This window comes from Grampus griseus (genome assembly GCF_964374135.1).
Source record: "Grampus griseus genome assembly, chromosome: 1".
In the NCBI taxonomy this organism is placed as follows: domain Eukaryota; kingdom Metazoa; phylum Chordata; class Mammalia; order Artiodactyla; family Delphinidae; genus Grampus; species Grampus griseus.
In genome coordinates, this window is record NC_139017.1 from 123,152,226 (window position 1) to 123,167,232 (window position 15,007).

The window sequence follows — 15,007 nt, forward strand, 5'->3', positions numbered from 1 at the left end:
GCATATTTACTTGGCTTGGTTTATTCCAATAGTTATGTCTTTTTGAATCTGAGTAGAACCAACTTTACAAAATGGAATGATTTATGTGATCGTGGTGAGTATGTGTTGGGGAAAGTGTATGTGAGGGTGCGTTGGGGGAGGGCAGAGGTGGAAGAGAAGCTGAAAGGGGAAGAAGAAAGAGGGGGATGAGAGATAAAAAGAGAAAGAGGGTGGGGCACACACATACCCACCCCCTCCACACCTATGTAACACATGGGATGTAAGAAAATATGATAGTGATATAGATCTGAGGATTATAAATATGAATTCAAACACTTTTGCTCATCTGCAGTTTTAGCAAATCCACCAACTTTGTTATTCTAGTATTTCATCTTCCTGTGGCTCTCTGTCCATGTCAAATACTGAGATTGGACTTCACTAGATGATTTTTAACATTCCTTTCAGAACTAAAGTTACAAAATTATTTTTCCAATAAATGTTTGGGAAGCTGGTGAAAAACCAGATAAATTTGTTAGTGTAAATCTCATTGAAATGTAATTTAATCTTTAATACGCTGAAACAAATAGGATGAAGTTAATAATATATAGAAACAAAGCTACAAAAATATAACCCAAGAAAAAAAGACTACCAAAAAACAAAAGTATAAGTTGTTAGAGTGTAATATAAGTATATCTCAGGGTACTTTATAATGCATTCTTAAATAAACATAAAAAGAATGATAGCCATGCTAGACAAAATCCATTGGGATGAATGCATTCTTGGATCTGCTGTTTAAATTGGTATTAGAAATATTAATCACAAATTTGATCTAAGTTTAAAAATTATATTGTTGAACTTGTTTAAAAGTCCTTGATATCAAAGGACTTAAAAGTCAAAAAACTACATTTAAAAAAATGTAAATTGTAGAATGGTGTGACTATTATGCCAATTAAGAACATCTTTTAATTTTTAATATGAATGAAAAATAACTTTCAAATAGGTCCTTAAATTAAAATTCTACACACCTTAAACAATCCTCAATATTAAAACTACACTTCTAAATTGAATCAAAGGCAAAAAATGGGACGTGTTCTTTTTTTTTTTTTATAAATTTATTTATTTATTTTTCGCTGTGTTGGGTCTTGGTTGCTGCACATGGGCTTTCTCTAGTTGCGGTGAGTGGGGGCTACTCTTCGTTGTGGTGCGCGGGCTTCTCATTGCGGTGGCTTCTCTCATGGCAGAGCACGGGCCCTAGGTGCATGGGCTTCAGTAGTTGTGGCTCGCGGGCTCTAGAGCACAGGCCCAGTAGTTGTGGCGCACGGGCTTAGTTGCTCCGCGGCATGTGGGATCTTCCCGGACCAGGGCTCGAACCCATGTCCCGTGCATTGGCAGGTGGATTCTTAACCACTGCACAACCAGGGAAGCCCCCTGGGACGTGTTCTTTCTTAGAATTAAATACATCAAGTAATGTAATCTAATTTTTGTAGATGCTGTGTCCCTTCTGACACGGAGGGCTATTTGCTAATGGCCATGGTACCAATATTTTTTGGTTATATTATAAGGAAGTTAATGTTATATTTTGGTCACATCATGAGAATGTATTTGGGCACTTTATCTCTGTAAAAATATTTAAATGTAGAAATAAAAGTGGATTTGCCATTAAGCTAATGAAGCTTAAGCTTTAGGGTCTGTCACCTGCATGGGCTCTTTCCAAAGCCTTGTGAGGGGCCCTGCTTATGTATTTACATGGTTATTTTATATTCTTTTCCTTAAAGAGGCTCCTCTCCAAATTGTGGAAGCTGAATTCAGGTCTCATAAAACTTGGATTTGTTCCACCTATACAATAAGCTACTTGCTTCCCATTCACTAGTCTACTAGCAGAATTTACTGGACTTAGAGTCAGAAGACCCAAATTAAAGCCACAGATTTACCCCCAACTAGCTATCAGCCACAATCTTTCTGTCCAGTTTCTACTCATGTAAAATGGGAATGATAATATCTTGGGTTAATCTAGAGCTCGAATGAGATAATAAATGTGAAGTCCCTTGAAAATGTATAATTTCTATGCAGAGATTAGATACTATTTCTAATATCAGATTCTTCTCATGTATTTTTTGAATCTGGAGTCTTTGGCAATCTAGTTTTATTATATATATGTCTAATTATAATACCTGTAACTGGATTTTTTTCAGGTTGTATGCAGCAATAACTATCATTTACTCATTATCTGCCATGTGATAGGCACCATGCAAAGTGTTTTATAAGAATATATAAAACTAATTATTGTTAGTTATTTATATAATAAACAATACTTATTTTATTATTTACCATATGGATTTAATTATAAATGAATAATAAATAGTTATAATTAATAATATTAATTAAAATCTATAATTAATTATAATTAAATCTCATTTTAATTTCACAACCCATTTGTAGCATCTGTTACCATTTTACAGAAGGAAAACACGGGCTCAGATGGTGTAAGTTACTTGAAGGTGATACAGCTACAGGAATCAATGCCCATATTCAACCTCAAGTCTAATTCCAAAGCTTATGCTTCGCAAGTGTTACTTGGCTCAGAGCTATTCTCTGGTATAGGTGCAGCATATATTTGTACAATCTTGTGGAAGAAATAGTGTAAATCTAAAGTGTGAATTTTATTGAGTTAAATAAGATAATTTCAATTTTTAAAACATAAAGTTATCATAATATTTTATAATTAAAAAAATGAAAGTATAGTATTTTATAATTCTGTTATGTTCGTAAGCTCTCTAAAAGCATATTTTATACACTTTTACAGATTGTTTTGCCTCTCTATTTTTCAATGCATGTGTGAAGTGCTTCAGAAATGAATAACTATGATCATAAACACAATTATATTAATAGTCCAGTAATGCCCAGTTAGTTTCTTTATATTGCTAAATATATAGGCTATAAATATTCCCTTATTCTAATACAGGATATATGTAATAGTTGGGAAAAATTTGTCAATTATGTTCTTACCAAAATGTTGTGTTTATCACTCACCATAAAGTATTTGCTCATTTTACAGGTACATTTTATTAAAGTCCAATATTTTTACTGAAATGTTATTTTATTTTGGAAAATAGAAGTGTTTCACAACATTCTATATATCTCAGATCTTAAGAAAGTGCAGTAAATGCAAATAGTAGCTGCAAGATGTTGGAGACTCCCAAAGATTTAGCAATGAAGAAAGAAGTAATGTTAATAGTTAGGGCATTTAGAAGTGATACCTTGAATTCACAAAGAACTATGCTTTTCTTATATAATGATTAAATTACCATTTGATTTGATTGTAAATTCCAGTAAGAGAAATAATAGTTAATGCTTTGGTTATTAATTGTTAAATATCTTATTCTAGGAATTAATTGGAACATTTTACATAGAAAGGAAACCTATAGCAGTTTTAGTTAGGATTCTCAACTTGCCATATATTGTAGAAAGAATATACACACAGAATAAGAATTTAGTCCATTACATGTGGATAAGGTTTACAAAATATGTAGTGTTCTTCCACATACCATTAAGACTTTTTTTCATTAAACTCTTCAATACCCCACCCACTGAGATAAAGAAGCCCTATCTGCCAGAATTCCCAGGCCAATCTTCTCTTACAGGAATTCTCATCATCTGTGCCTTCAAATTAAAAGGAAATTGATGCTTTTCAACAGATGTCCATCTTTGTGCTCAAAGTCCACTCTCAGCAAATTTCAATTCAAATCTCATGCTGTTTTAGAATCAAGTTTTAGTTATTTAATCTCCCTCAGAATTGATATTACAAAAAAATGTGTGTATGTCTGGGGACAATTTAGATTGCATCAGTAGTGTCATCAACATTCTGCCCGACTATTGGTATTCCCACACTTTAAATAAAAATCTTGAAAAATAAAAACATAAATAAAAATGAAGCACCCAACTTAAAAACCATGCCAGATATCCCACCAGTAGGCACATCATATCGATGTTCCCTCCCCCTCTGGCTCAGTTCTCCCCACCCCATTGCCAATGTCAATGAATAAAAAATTAAACTGGGATCAAACACTGGCAATTGAAAGGTTTCTGTATGATCAACATTTCTTACCCCAAATCATGCAGAACATACCCCATAAACCACTGTTCCAAGGTTGCCTCTACGTAAGGGATTCTCCTACCCCAAACACCTAGGCCTACCTGTCTGCCACTTAGAGAGGGAAGAGTGGTGGATTGTGCTGCAACTGGCAATGGAGTACACATGCTCCTTTCCTGCTGGAGGCCACTTATACAACCCCATGCCAGCTGTGGGTCATTCTGGGGGACGGGCATATCTTGGATCTGCTGATCACACCTGGCCCATGGTGTGCAGCAATCGCCAGACAGTCTGGCAGGTTGGAGAGTAATCCCACGCTGGCCCCTTTCCCAGGGGGCTTGGCAGGAGTGATCCTGTGGGAGAAGGAATCTCCATTTTCTGGGAGAAAGAGGAGCACTGTAGCAAAACTTTCACTTTATCATTTTTCTATTCTTGATATATATTTTTTTCATTCTGGGTAATGCATTTAAAACAACCATCAGAAAATTAGTTTTAATTCTATGTAATAAAACAGTACCAATATCATATGAAGCTAAAGGGTCACAATTTCTTCACACAATGCAGCTTTCATACTAAACTAAACTAAACTAAACTTTCATACTTTCATACACTGAACACATTATAAGTAGGGCATTATACTCTAGTCTATTTGGAAGTTGATGCAATAGGTCAGTGGTTCCCTTTAAAATTTTATGTAAATTAAAGGTAAAATGGTACTAAATTTAATGTACATGTAATGAGCCAGAAAAGTATAATTAATTTAGTGCAAGATTTCAGCATATTCCATTCATCATCATACTTCCATGATGATTTATTTAGACATTTGTTTGTGTTCTAATTTGTCCAATAGCCAATGGCATTGGAAATACTCAAATTGGTCAAAACCAAGTAGTTTGAGATTTTGGAAACACATATTATTTCACCAATATATAAAATAAATCAAATATAAATAAACATAGAGAAAATGTACTCTAAAGTATAATGAACCTACTCTAATTATAATCAAACTTGATCACATAACACACAAACAGGGCTTCTAAATGTCTGTTTGCATTTGTTATATTTTATGCTTTCAATGACACATATACCAGTATTAAATGCACTCTTTTCTTCTTGGAGCCTTTGAATATAGGTTTCTTTTTAGGAAGAAGTATGTAGTTTTTGACATTCAATGAAGTAAAAGAATGAATCAGAGGTCCAGTATAGAATGCATCATCCATTGGTTCTGGATTTAACATATAAAATCCTTACAAGAAGAACTGAAATGTTCTAAAGATCTTTTTTTGTTTATTTTTAGTTAAAAAATGTCTCTTTGGTTATTAGATAGCACTAATCAACCATTTAGAAACATTTTTTTAAGTCCAAATCTTTAACAAAATTGTCATTTTGATTTGGGAATCCATTTTGGTTTCTCCACAATGAAATAGGTAGGCTTTGTCAATTACCTTACTAATTCCAGTAAGGTTCTAGAGTATGCTGGTTTAAGAAAAAAGTTTAGAAAATGTGGGAATGAGGGGATAGAAAAGAACACATCACACAATCCAGATCTATTAATAGGATGCATATACAATTACTTATGTAATTAGTCACTAAGGGTGAGAGCTGTTAGTATCCATGATGGAAAAAGTGCAAAAATAATACCATAAAAAATTGATGAGAGATTCAAGATGTTGCCATGATGATAACATGAAGACCTGATGTTGATATAATCCATATAAATTCTGTTATTTTCAAATTTATATAATGTAAAAATACAGATTTTAAAATTCCGACCTTGTTACTTGACTTAGATTAGTGCCAATAAAGCATTTTTTAAAATATGCTTTAAGGTGAAAAATTTTCAGTAATTTTCCCTAAGGGACATCACCTACTCTTAGGCTCTTACCTTCATTAAAACTTGTCCTCACACTTAAGAAAACTCATAAAGTCTTTTCAAATATTCCAGAGACATAGAATCTTTCTGAGATTTTAATGCCAATGTAATATGTTAATCCATTGGTTCTTTCATAAATGTGTATTTTGGCTTCACACAGTCTGCATGATGCCTTGCCTTGATCAGTGATTTTAAAAAAACACATTTCAGTGTTTCAAAGAGGTAATAAGGTGAAGCCCATCACCCAGACTTTTGTGTTTGATTTTTAGGTTTTTTTTTTTTTTTGGCTTTCTCTCAGCTTGAATCTCTTTCATGTTGCTATTCTGTAAGATGGGGTGGCATATGAAATTTGCTCAGTCAGGATGTTAGTCTCATTCCGAAGCACAAAAGTGCTTCCAAAATCATCATCCTACTATAATGAAAGATATCACCATGAGACTTTAAGATGTATCTGACCTTCTAGCAGAGGTCAGTCAATTAGTCCCAAAGGCTATTTGAATAATAACAATGAACAAATAAAAATAATGAGAAGAAAGAGGAAACAAAAATTAAAAGGTTCACCTTAACTTTCCCAGCATTTTCATCATCTTCCTTTTTTTCTTCAAATTCAAAGGCAACAGTCATGCGTTGTTGTCTCTGTTCTTCCCACAGTGTAGGGTTAAAGCTGTCACTGTCTGACTGGAAATCTACAGTTAGATTCCAAAGTGTTATTGCTTTTTTTAAAAAACGTAAATTGTTATTTAACAGAGCTTAGTACGCTATACGAAAAATGGTGATAGGTACTAAAAACAAATACAAAGAGAAAAAAAGAAAAGGAAAAATAAAGAAACAGAAAGAAAGAAAGAAGTAAAGAGGGAAAGAAAGAAAGAGAAAGAAGGAAAGAAAGAAAAAGAGGGAAAATATTCCCCTCATATTTGTTACATAGTCTTTTAACATCTTAACTCACATTCAGCTTTCTTAAGTATACATTAATTATATATTGGGGTAGAGAAGTTTTCCAGTGTAGAGAATGAGCTCTCCATAACCTAATTATGATAATAGAGCTGAATTAGGTATTTTAAACCATTATCTCTTTTAATCTTCAAAACAGCACCATGGTAGAAGTAATATAATCCTCAATTTAATAATGAGAAAACTATAGCTGAGTTTTAAGAAACTTGTTCAAAGCCATGCAGCTTCTCCACGGACAATGCAGGATTCTATACCATGACTGTGTGATTATAGAGTCCATAACTGTAACCACTAAATGCTATTAGGATGTTATAAAAGGTACTACATAACTTTGGTTTTGCAATAAACTGTCCAAGATTGCAACCTTTCTTGTCGTTGTTCTTTTGTGTGTCTGGTAGGGGGCAATGTAGTGGTGCTTGGTTTTATGGTAAAAAAGCATTTGGAAAATAGTCTTTAACATTCAGGTCTCAATTAATCTAAATGTGTCTCAAATTAACAGGGAAAGGAAATGGCTTATCAATCTTTAATTTACATGTTGGTTAATGGTAATATCTTCTTTGCAACAATCCTGTGAAGATCACATGAAAATGCAATAAAAGCACTTCCCAAAGGATAACCTTTATTATATAAAACTTTGTGTGTTGCAAGGATTTCTGCAAATTCACTCATTACACTTCTGCTTGAAAAACCAAAGGGTGACTTGTTTAAATTTCAAGAAAACTTTTCTGTTACCAACTCTGCTTTCCTCAAAGGAAAACAAAGTGAAACAAACTAGGCTAATTCCTTAACATCACATCTTACCTAACTAGATCTACTTCATTCCATGGAACAATTTAGGGATTTAATCTGTCAGACTAGATCTCAGAAATGGCCAGAAAATATGAGACACTTTTCATTTTCCCCTATAGCCTTTCAAAATGAAATATTTTGTTAATCTAGGGATATTAAAATGAAAATGTAAGTAAAGTTGCATGAATAAAACATAATCCTTATTTAAGACTCTTGTTATACCCTATGTAAACACAGTGGCATTTCTTTCATAAATTCAAAAGATCAATTTTACTGAAGCCTGAAAAATACATATGAAACAATCTTTCCTTTTTCTACTTCTGTAAGTCAAAATTTGAATGAAAATATCCTAAAATATTTCAAAATGATTCATTTCCCTTTTTAAGTAAAAAAACCTAAAGACATTTGTTATAATTATCCTGAAAATAAAAACTACATAAGCAAATAGTTTCTTTTAAAAGTTGGTCTCTTTTAAAAGGGTTGGGTGGATTTAATCCATGGGTGGATTAAAGTGGGTTTACTCTCTCAAGAATTACTATTACTGTTAGACTGTGGTAAATGTGCATGACAGCCTGTGCTGGCTTGAGCTAAGGGGCCTGTGCTGAATTTCAAATGGTAAAGGATAAAGCTCCTTTGAAAATTTTATGAGTAATGTGATCATAGAAGAGAAAATTTTATTATTGAAAAAGGTTTAAGTTTTTCAAAAATTATTCCTATCATAATTGCTGACATTGTTTAGGAAAACTCAACTTGAAAAATTAGTCGTTTGCAAGTCATCTCTTTACGGTTGACTCTTAACATGAAATAATTTGGGGCCTGAGATCAGGACTAAATGTTTAAATTGTGTTCATAAAATTAGTGAATGCAGGAAATAAACCAACTTATCTTCCTTAAGATCTGACTCTTCTTAGCTCATTTCAACTGGCTAGGTATCACCTTCGGTTAACTAGTCCTGGGTTTTGCAATCCACCAAGAAAAGATGTCGCTCCTAAAAGTCAACATTATTTTCATGACAGATATAAAGAGGAAGAGTTATGTTTTTGAAATCTTACTTAGAATATTACAGTATGGAAGATAATTAGAGTTGCTTAGAATTAACCCCCAAATGATTTATGTGTGTCATGTAATTATGTGTCTTGCCCATGTGCCAGTATTGGCCAGAGATTAGAATAAAATTAATCCCTTTTATTCATAATCATACAAGCATAGGAGAAATTTCTACTGACTGTTTACCTTCATCACCACGAGGTTGCTGTGGAAACATGTAGTTAGTCAATACTCTTTGCTTTGTTTCTGGATGGGCTTCAGTTTGTAAAGGGATAAGGGCTTTGGACTGGAAGCAAAGGACATAAATTAGATTAATAAGATTGGAAGTATAAAGAATATTTCTTTTATATAGCATAAAGGTCAATAGTCTGGATGCACTTTGCTGAATGAACAGTTAAAGAAAAGTAAGGAAAAAGGTAATGAAATAAGAAAGTATAACATAAAATAAGACTATTGTAGAGGAATATTTTGAAATTCTAAGGTTTTCATAATGAGATTTTCTTTTTCTTTAGTACATTCTTTTACAAGACCTATTCATCTTCATTGAGTAATGTCAGTTTTGATCTTGAAGAGACCAAAATATGTCAAACTGTTTCAACTAAGTAAACTTTTGGTATAGTCCTATATTTTCATGAACTGTTGCCCTAAAAAATAAATGGAATCTGCTATCAAATTTATACTATACAAGATCATCTATGAATTTAATTAGGTTAAAACATAAGCATTTATTTTAAAGAAATTTTTGTAACCAAAGACAGGGTCCACATACACATAAGCAACAATCCTTGTATTTGATATATCACAATATATTTACCTATGGATGGTAACATTTAATTCTCTATTATTAATTTTATTTCAGAAATACTATTTATGAAGGTATTTTTTAGAACTTTTATATTATATACTATTTTTATAAAACATATTGGAAATAATCATATTATTTAATGTTTTAAAATACACTTATTTCATGACATTTATTAATAAGAGTGAAGCACAAAGGGGATTTGGGATACCAACTTGTCTCATGAAACTAAGTCAGAAACACATTAAATTGCTGTTCTAAATAAAAGCTAAATGGTGCAGCCACTGTTCTGTTCATTCTCCCACAAGAATAATAAATCATGACATTAGGGGATGTTTTTTTACAATGCAAGACTGTAGAAAATACTGTTCCATTAGCATAGTTCACGTTGATTCCAGAAATGATTTATTTATAATGATATATTGATGCTTTGAAAAATCTACAGTCCATTGGTAAGACTTGAATTTGAATGACAATCTAATTTTTTTTAGTAGATGGAAGAAAGTGCTGTAATGACTGTAGGAATACAAACATTATTCTCACACTTATATTTCACATTTTGTAGAAGTTTATTTTACTTTTTTACAAAAGTAGCTCAATACCTATGTCTGAACAATTCATTTACCAGTAATGCTGTTTTTATGCTCAGAAAATAATCATAACAAACTAAAACCAAGATGATTTGTTTTCACTTGGTAATTCATATTTTGGGATAGGATGTTTTAAAATTTTAGGATTACAAGAAAAAAGTAAAAAGAAGAAAAATAAACTATGTCAAAATTGTCTATCACCAGTTTTTCTGGTGGCAAATCAGATGTCTTCAACTATTTCTTTTTATTTTCCAGTTAATAAAATTATTCATTAACACTCAATTACTAATTCTATTATAATCTATTTTCATAAGTATAAGAGTTAATATCAAAACAATTTCACAGAAGATACTGGTAATAGCAACAAAAGACATCACAAATTTTTTGAATAAAGTTTTAGAATTAAGTTGATTATAATTAAAAGCACACACACACACACACACACACACACACAAAAGGAACATGGAGGATAATAATTCCCTCTTGTGGGAATTGTGGTAATGATTTCTTATTCTTTACCTTCAGAGGTATAATTAAAGTACATCCTCTGAGGACATGTATGTACCACCTAGAAAAATGATCATTTTGTGTATTAGGTCTCTGAGAATGAAGTAGAAGCTAGATTGAAGCATTTAAAAGGGGTGAGAACTATAGTACTGTTTGTCCACAGCAATGAAATACTTATTTGAATTATTACCTTTACAAAAATCTCTCCTCCAGGGGATAAAGAATCTATATTTTGCAGTGATTGTCAAAGGTACCTATTGGGAATAAGTTAGCAATTCAAAGTTTCAACTGTAGTTCATTTGAATAAACAAAATAAATCAGGTAATAAAAATTTTTACCTGATTGTCAGAAAGCCACAAAGCTGCAAGCTCCTTAAGTTTGGTAAATGAGAATGGTAAATTCTTCAATCTGCAAAAATAAGAAAAGTCTAATAGCATGGGTGAAGATGGATAAATTTCATTTTTATGAAGAATTTTTTAAAATACTGTAACTTATTTGTTTCAGTCTTCTCTCTACTTCTTTCTCCATTGAGTAGCCTGAGCAAGCTTTTAAAAGTGAAAATCTCGAGTTTACAACTCTTCAAATGCAGGGATAAAACTGAAAATTGTTAACATGCCTTGTCAGACCTTATAAGATCTGGTCCTCCAAAACCTCTCCAGAGCTTCTTTGTTACTCTTTTCCTGACAGTCCCATTAGTTCCACTGGCCTTCTATCAGCCTACTCTGAGGATTAGCCAAGCTCTTTTCTTCTGTCTGGAATATTCTTTCTTCCATACTTCACTTAACTAAAATTCCACATATTCTTTAGCTCTCAGCTTAAATGTCAGTTCCTCAAAGCTTTTCTTGACTCTTCATTTAAATTTCTTTCACCAGTTTAGTCTCAAAGCACTTTCATGGAACATATCACAGTTTGTAATTTTTTGTTTAGTTTTGTGGTTATTTTTTTACTGTCTGTTATCCCCATAAAATTGTAGGCTCTATGAGGGCAAGAGGCCATTTCCACCTTACCTCGAAAGGAATTTACAGCTCCTGAAAGCGTGTCCTTTTGTTCTTTCACCCTTCATATATTGTGTAATAGATATTCAAAGAGGGAATCTTTAAAAATAGCATTTTGAGATAAGTAAAGTTGGCATCAGCCTTGGTATTCAATCAAAATTATCTATTTAGGTTTGGCTTCAGCCTGTGGAGGGCCAAATCACCAACTGCCTGCTTCAACATACTGTATGATATCCCTGAAATTGTGTATGATCAATATATTGTCATTACTTGGGTTACCACCATAGCTAGTCAACAGAGTGAATAATACAAACAAGGCACACCAATGAATTTATTGTTATTTTCTGCATGTTCACTTTTGAATACAAATATTTTAGATATGACTTGGAATGATAATTTCTTTGAAATTCTTTAATATGTTGGAATTCAATCAGTCAAATGATGAATAAATATATTTTGAGAACAGAAGTGGAAAATGTTATAATAATTAATAAGGATTGTGGAAGCAGTTAATTGTATATGCAAAAGCAATTAAGCACTATCAAATAATTTAATAAATATGAAAAGATATTGACAAGCCAAGAAACATATCAACAGAGTGTATTAGCTAGGTAAGTTTAGGAAGGATATAATAACCTTTCTGAGCTAACAGAAACTTGTAAAACATAAATAAGTATATAAAGAATAACAGGGATTAAATTATATCACAATTATTTTTAATATAATTATTTTTTATACTAGCATTTATAACATTAAACCAAACTGTCCATTAAAGTTTTCTAATTTTTTAGTTATTTAATTTAAGTCAGAAATTATGAAGTAATGTGTTACGAGGAGAAGTTTTTACATCATGTGGAGATGAATTAAAAGTAGAATATCAATTCTGCCACATAAAAATTACATGAGGGGAAAACTGTCCAGAATCATATACAATATCCATGATAAATCATCAGTCAAATCATAAATGTAGAGTATGGAAAGAAACTGTCAGAAAAGGATGTTACCTTCATTTTTCCTTGTTCTTCCAGTGACCACCATTGAAAGTGAGCATTTATTTAGTATCATAACTGTGTGGTGTATTGATCACAGGAGCAATCTTACAGTTGACAGTGTAAAAGAATCATTGTTCCTGAACTATAATGACGAACTTCTAAAATTTATTACATTTTAAATATAAAATTGGAATAATCATGACTTTTGGATAACATTTAATATTTAATCTTTTATGCAAGCAGTTTTTTCTCTGACAGTGATGTTCAACTTTAGCCTCAGGTTTGACTGAATGTTGATTTTAATCTCAGGTTAAGATTCATTGATTAATTCATCAATTTAAAAATATTAATTTGGCTCTATACTATGTTCCAATCACTGTATTAGAAGACAAACTAGCTTATATTTCTGGCCAGATGAAGTATTTTAAACTCCTACTATTATGAGATTCTCAATGTCTTATTAAAATCTTTTGCATTGGCATTTAGCAATGTGTTGTCCTATGGTACATACTCACATGTGCTATATTTGTTGGATAAATAACTCCATTAGGAGTCCTAACTATGGGTCATTTAAAAATATTTTGTAAGCATATTTTCCATATCATCATGTAAAGTATTAATGTATAAAATTTGAGCAGACCAAGTATTTAGGAGAGACTTCCAGCTCACCATGAAAACCCTCCCTCCAGGTTGACAATAATGAAGCTTGGTTCCACTGGGGACTGTAATTGAATCCACTAGAATCCATCTCTTATGGTATCTCTATGACCATGTTTCTAATCTTATTCACAAGAATATAATTAGAAAATTCTGAAAAATGTCTTACTGAAAGTTGGGCACAACATTTAATGCATTTCCTTCATTATCTTGTAGGTTAAGAGTCAAAACAAGAAATGGGGTTGATTTGACATGAATTACTCTTGATGCACCAAGCTATGAAGCTTCCATGTCACCTTGATTTAAAAAAAAAAAATTCCAAAGCCTTTAAAAAAAGATTTTATTTCTTACATGGAATATTTTAAGCTACTAAGTGAATGGTTTTTGAAATTCACATTAGTAGTTTTTTCTTAGACAAACCAACAAACAAATGACAACTCCCACACTTAGTGAAACCTTAGAATTTGAACATTCTCTGTGATTCCATAAAAGCTAATCTTTGTTAGTTTTGTTGCAGTCTCATATTATCATTTATCTGACTGAAACTTAATGAAAACAAAGAGTTCAAGTAGTCTATTCTAATCCACAATCACTTTATCTTCTTAGAAGTTATTTTTAGTCAGTATTGATTTTATCCTTTCCTATTTGAGGACGACTGTGGTAGAAATAAAGATGAACAGCATTTTCACCCATTCACCAATATAACAACTTTGTCACAAGAAGAGGACCTATCCTTTCTTTGTTCATCCTTTTCAGAACATGATTAAATAGCCATTTGGTTGTCTTTACTATAATGTGCAAACCTCATGACTTTTGAGTACTAGCTTCTTGGCAATATTCTCAGCAGTGTTCTGGTGGTGTGGACAGTATATACATAGCTCAGTTAATTTACTGGAGACATAAATATATACATGAAAACATATATGTATGCATACATACATAACTGTGGACATATTTTTATTAATAAATTTTGTAGACTTTCACTACAATTATTTTTCCATGTTTTCATAATATTATGCTTTCTGCATATGGGAGGGTTTTGGTACATAAATTTGGGTGTATAAATTTTACATAAGTTTAATATACAATATATGTTTCTATATAATCAAACAATAAAAGTTTGAAATATCAGTTTAAAAACCATTTAGCTTCTGCCATTTTCTAAATGGATATTTGCATACTTATATAAATATTTGCATTCCATATACTTTATAAGATACAGAAAAAAATTTCAAAATTATTGATAAGAAACAATAATTTGCTTTTAGAAAATAACTAATATGTGATTGTGAAATATTGCAGAAATACCTGTTGTCACTCAAATTTAAGACTCTTAGTTTCTGCATCTGTCCAATCTCTTCAGGAAGAAATTCCAGTTTATTGGAGCGTAGAGACATAACTGTTACATTCTTACAGCTTCCAATCTATGGGTAACAAAAGAAAAAAAAAGTAAAGAATCACAGTGTAAACTATTTTTATACTAACATTTATAATTTATAAAGTAATTTAATTAATTTACAAATTTCTTTATCACTTTAAAGACTATCAATATGTGTATTGTTTTATTTTTTATAATCTCACTCTCTAAAATATGTCTATAATACATATATTCCTTTAGATATTAAGACTGTGTATCTCATATTTTTTTACATATTATGAAGGAAAAATTTTCTTTTTAATTTTGTGATTAGAATACTTGTTAGCTTCATTGTTTTCATAAATCACATTGTTTTTG

General features: G+C 31.6%; 1 protein-coding gene across 3 annotated transcripts in view; it reads right to left on the reverse strand.

The window, feature by feature from the left end:
- The window catches only part of LRRC7 (leucine rich repeat containing 7), a gene marked incomplete at both ends in the record, with an annotated part of 383,893 nt that overhangs the window by 97,463 nt on the left and 271,423 nt on the right, over positions 1 to 15,007 (reverse strand). For 2 of the 3 annotated variants that reach the window (XM_082676818.1, XM_082676817.1), the window contains 5 exons: positions 4,174 to 4,422; positions 6,504 to 6,628; positions 8,916 to 9,015; positions 10,967 to 11,036; positions 14,581 to 14,696. In XM_082676818.1, the coding sequence (XP_082532944.1) occupies positions 4,174 to 4,422; positions 6,504 to 6,628; positions 8,916 to 9,015; positions 10,967 to 11,036; positions 14,581 to 14,696 (660 nt within the window). The remainder of the gene's footprint in view (positions 1 to 4,173; positions 4,423 to 6,503; positions 6,629 to 8,915; positions 9,016 to 10,966; positions 11,037 to 14,580; positions 14,697 to 15,007) is intronic. The other variant, XM_082676819.1, reaches the window with a different exon arrangement.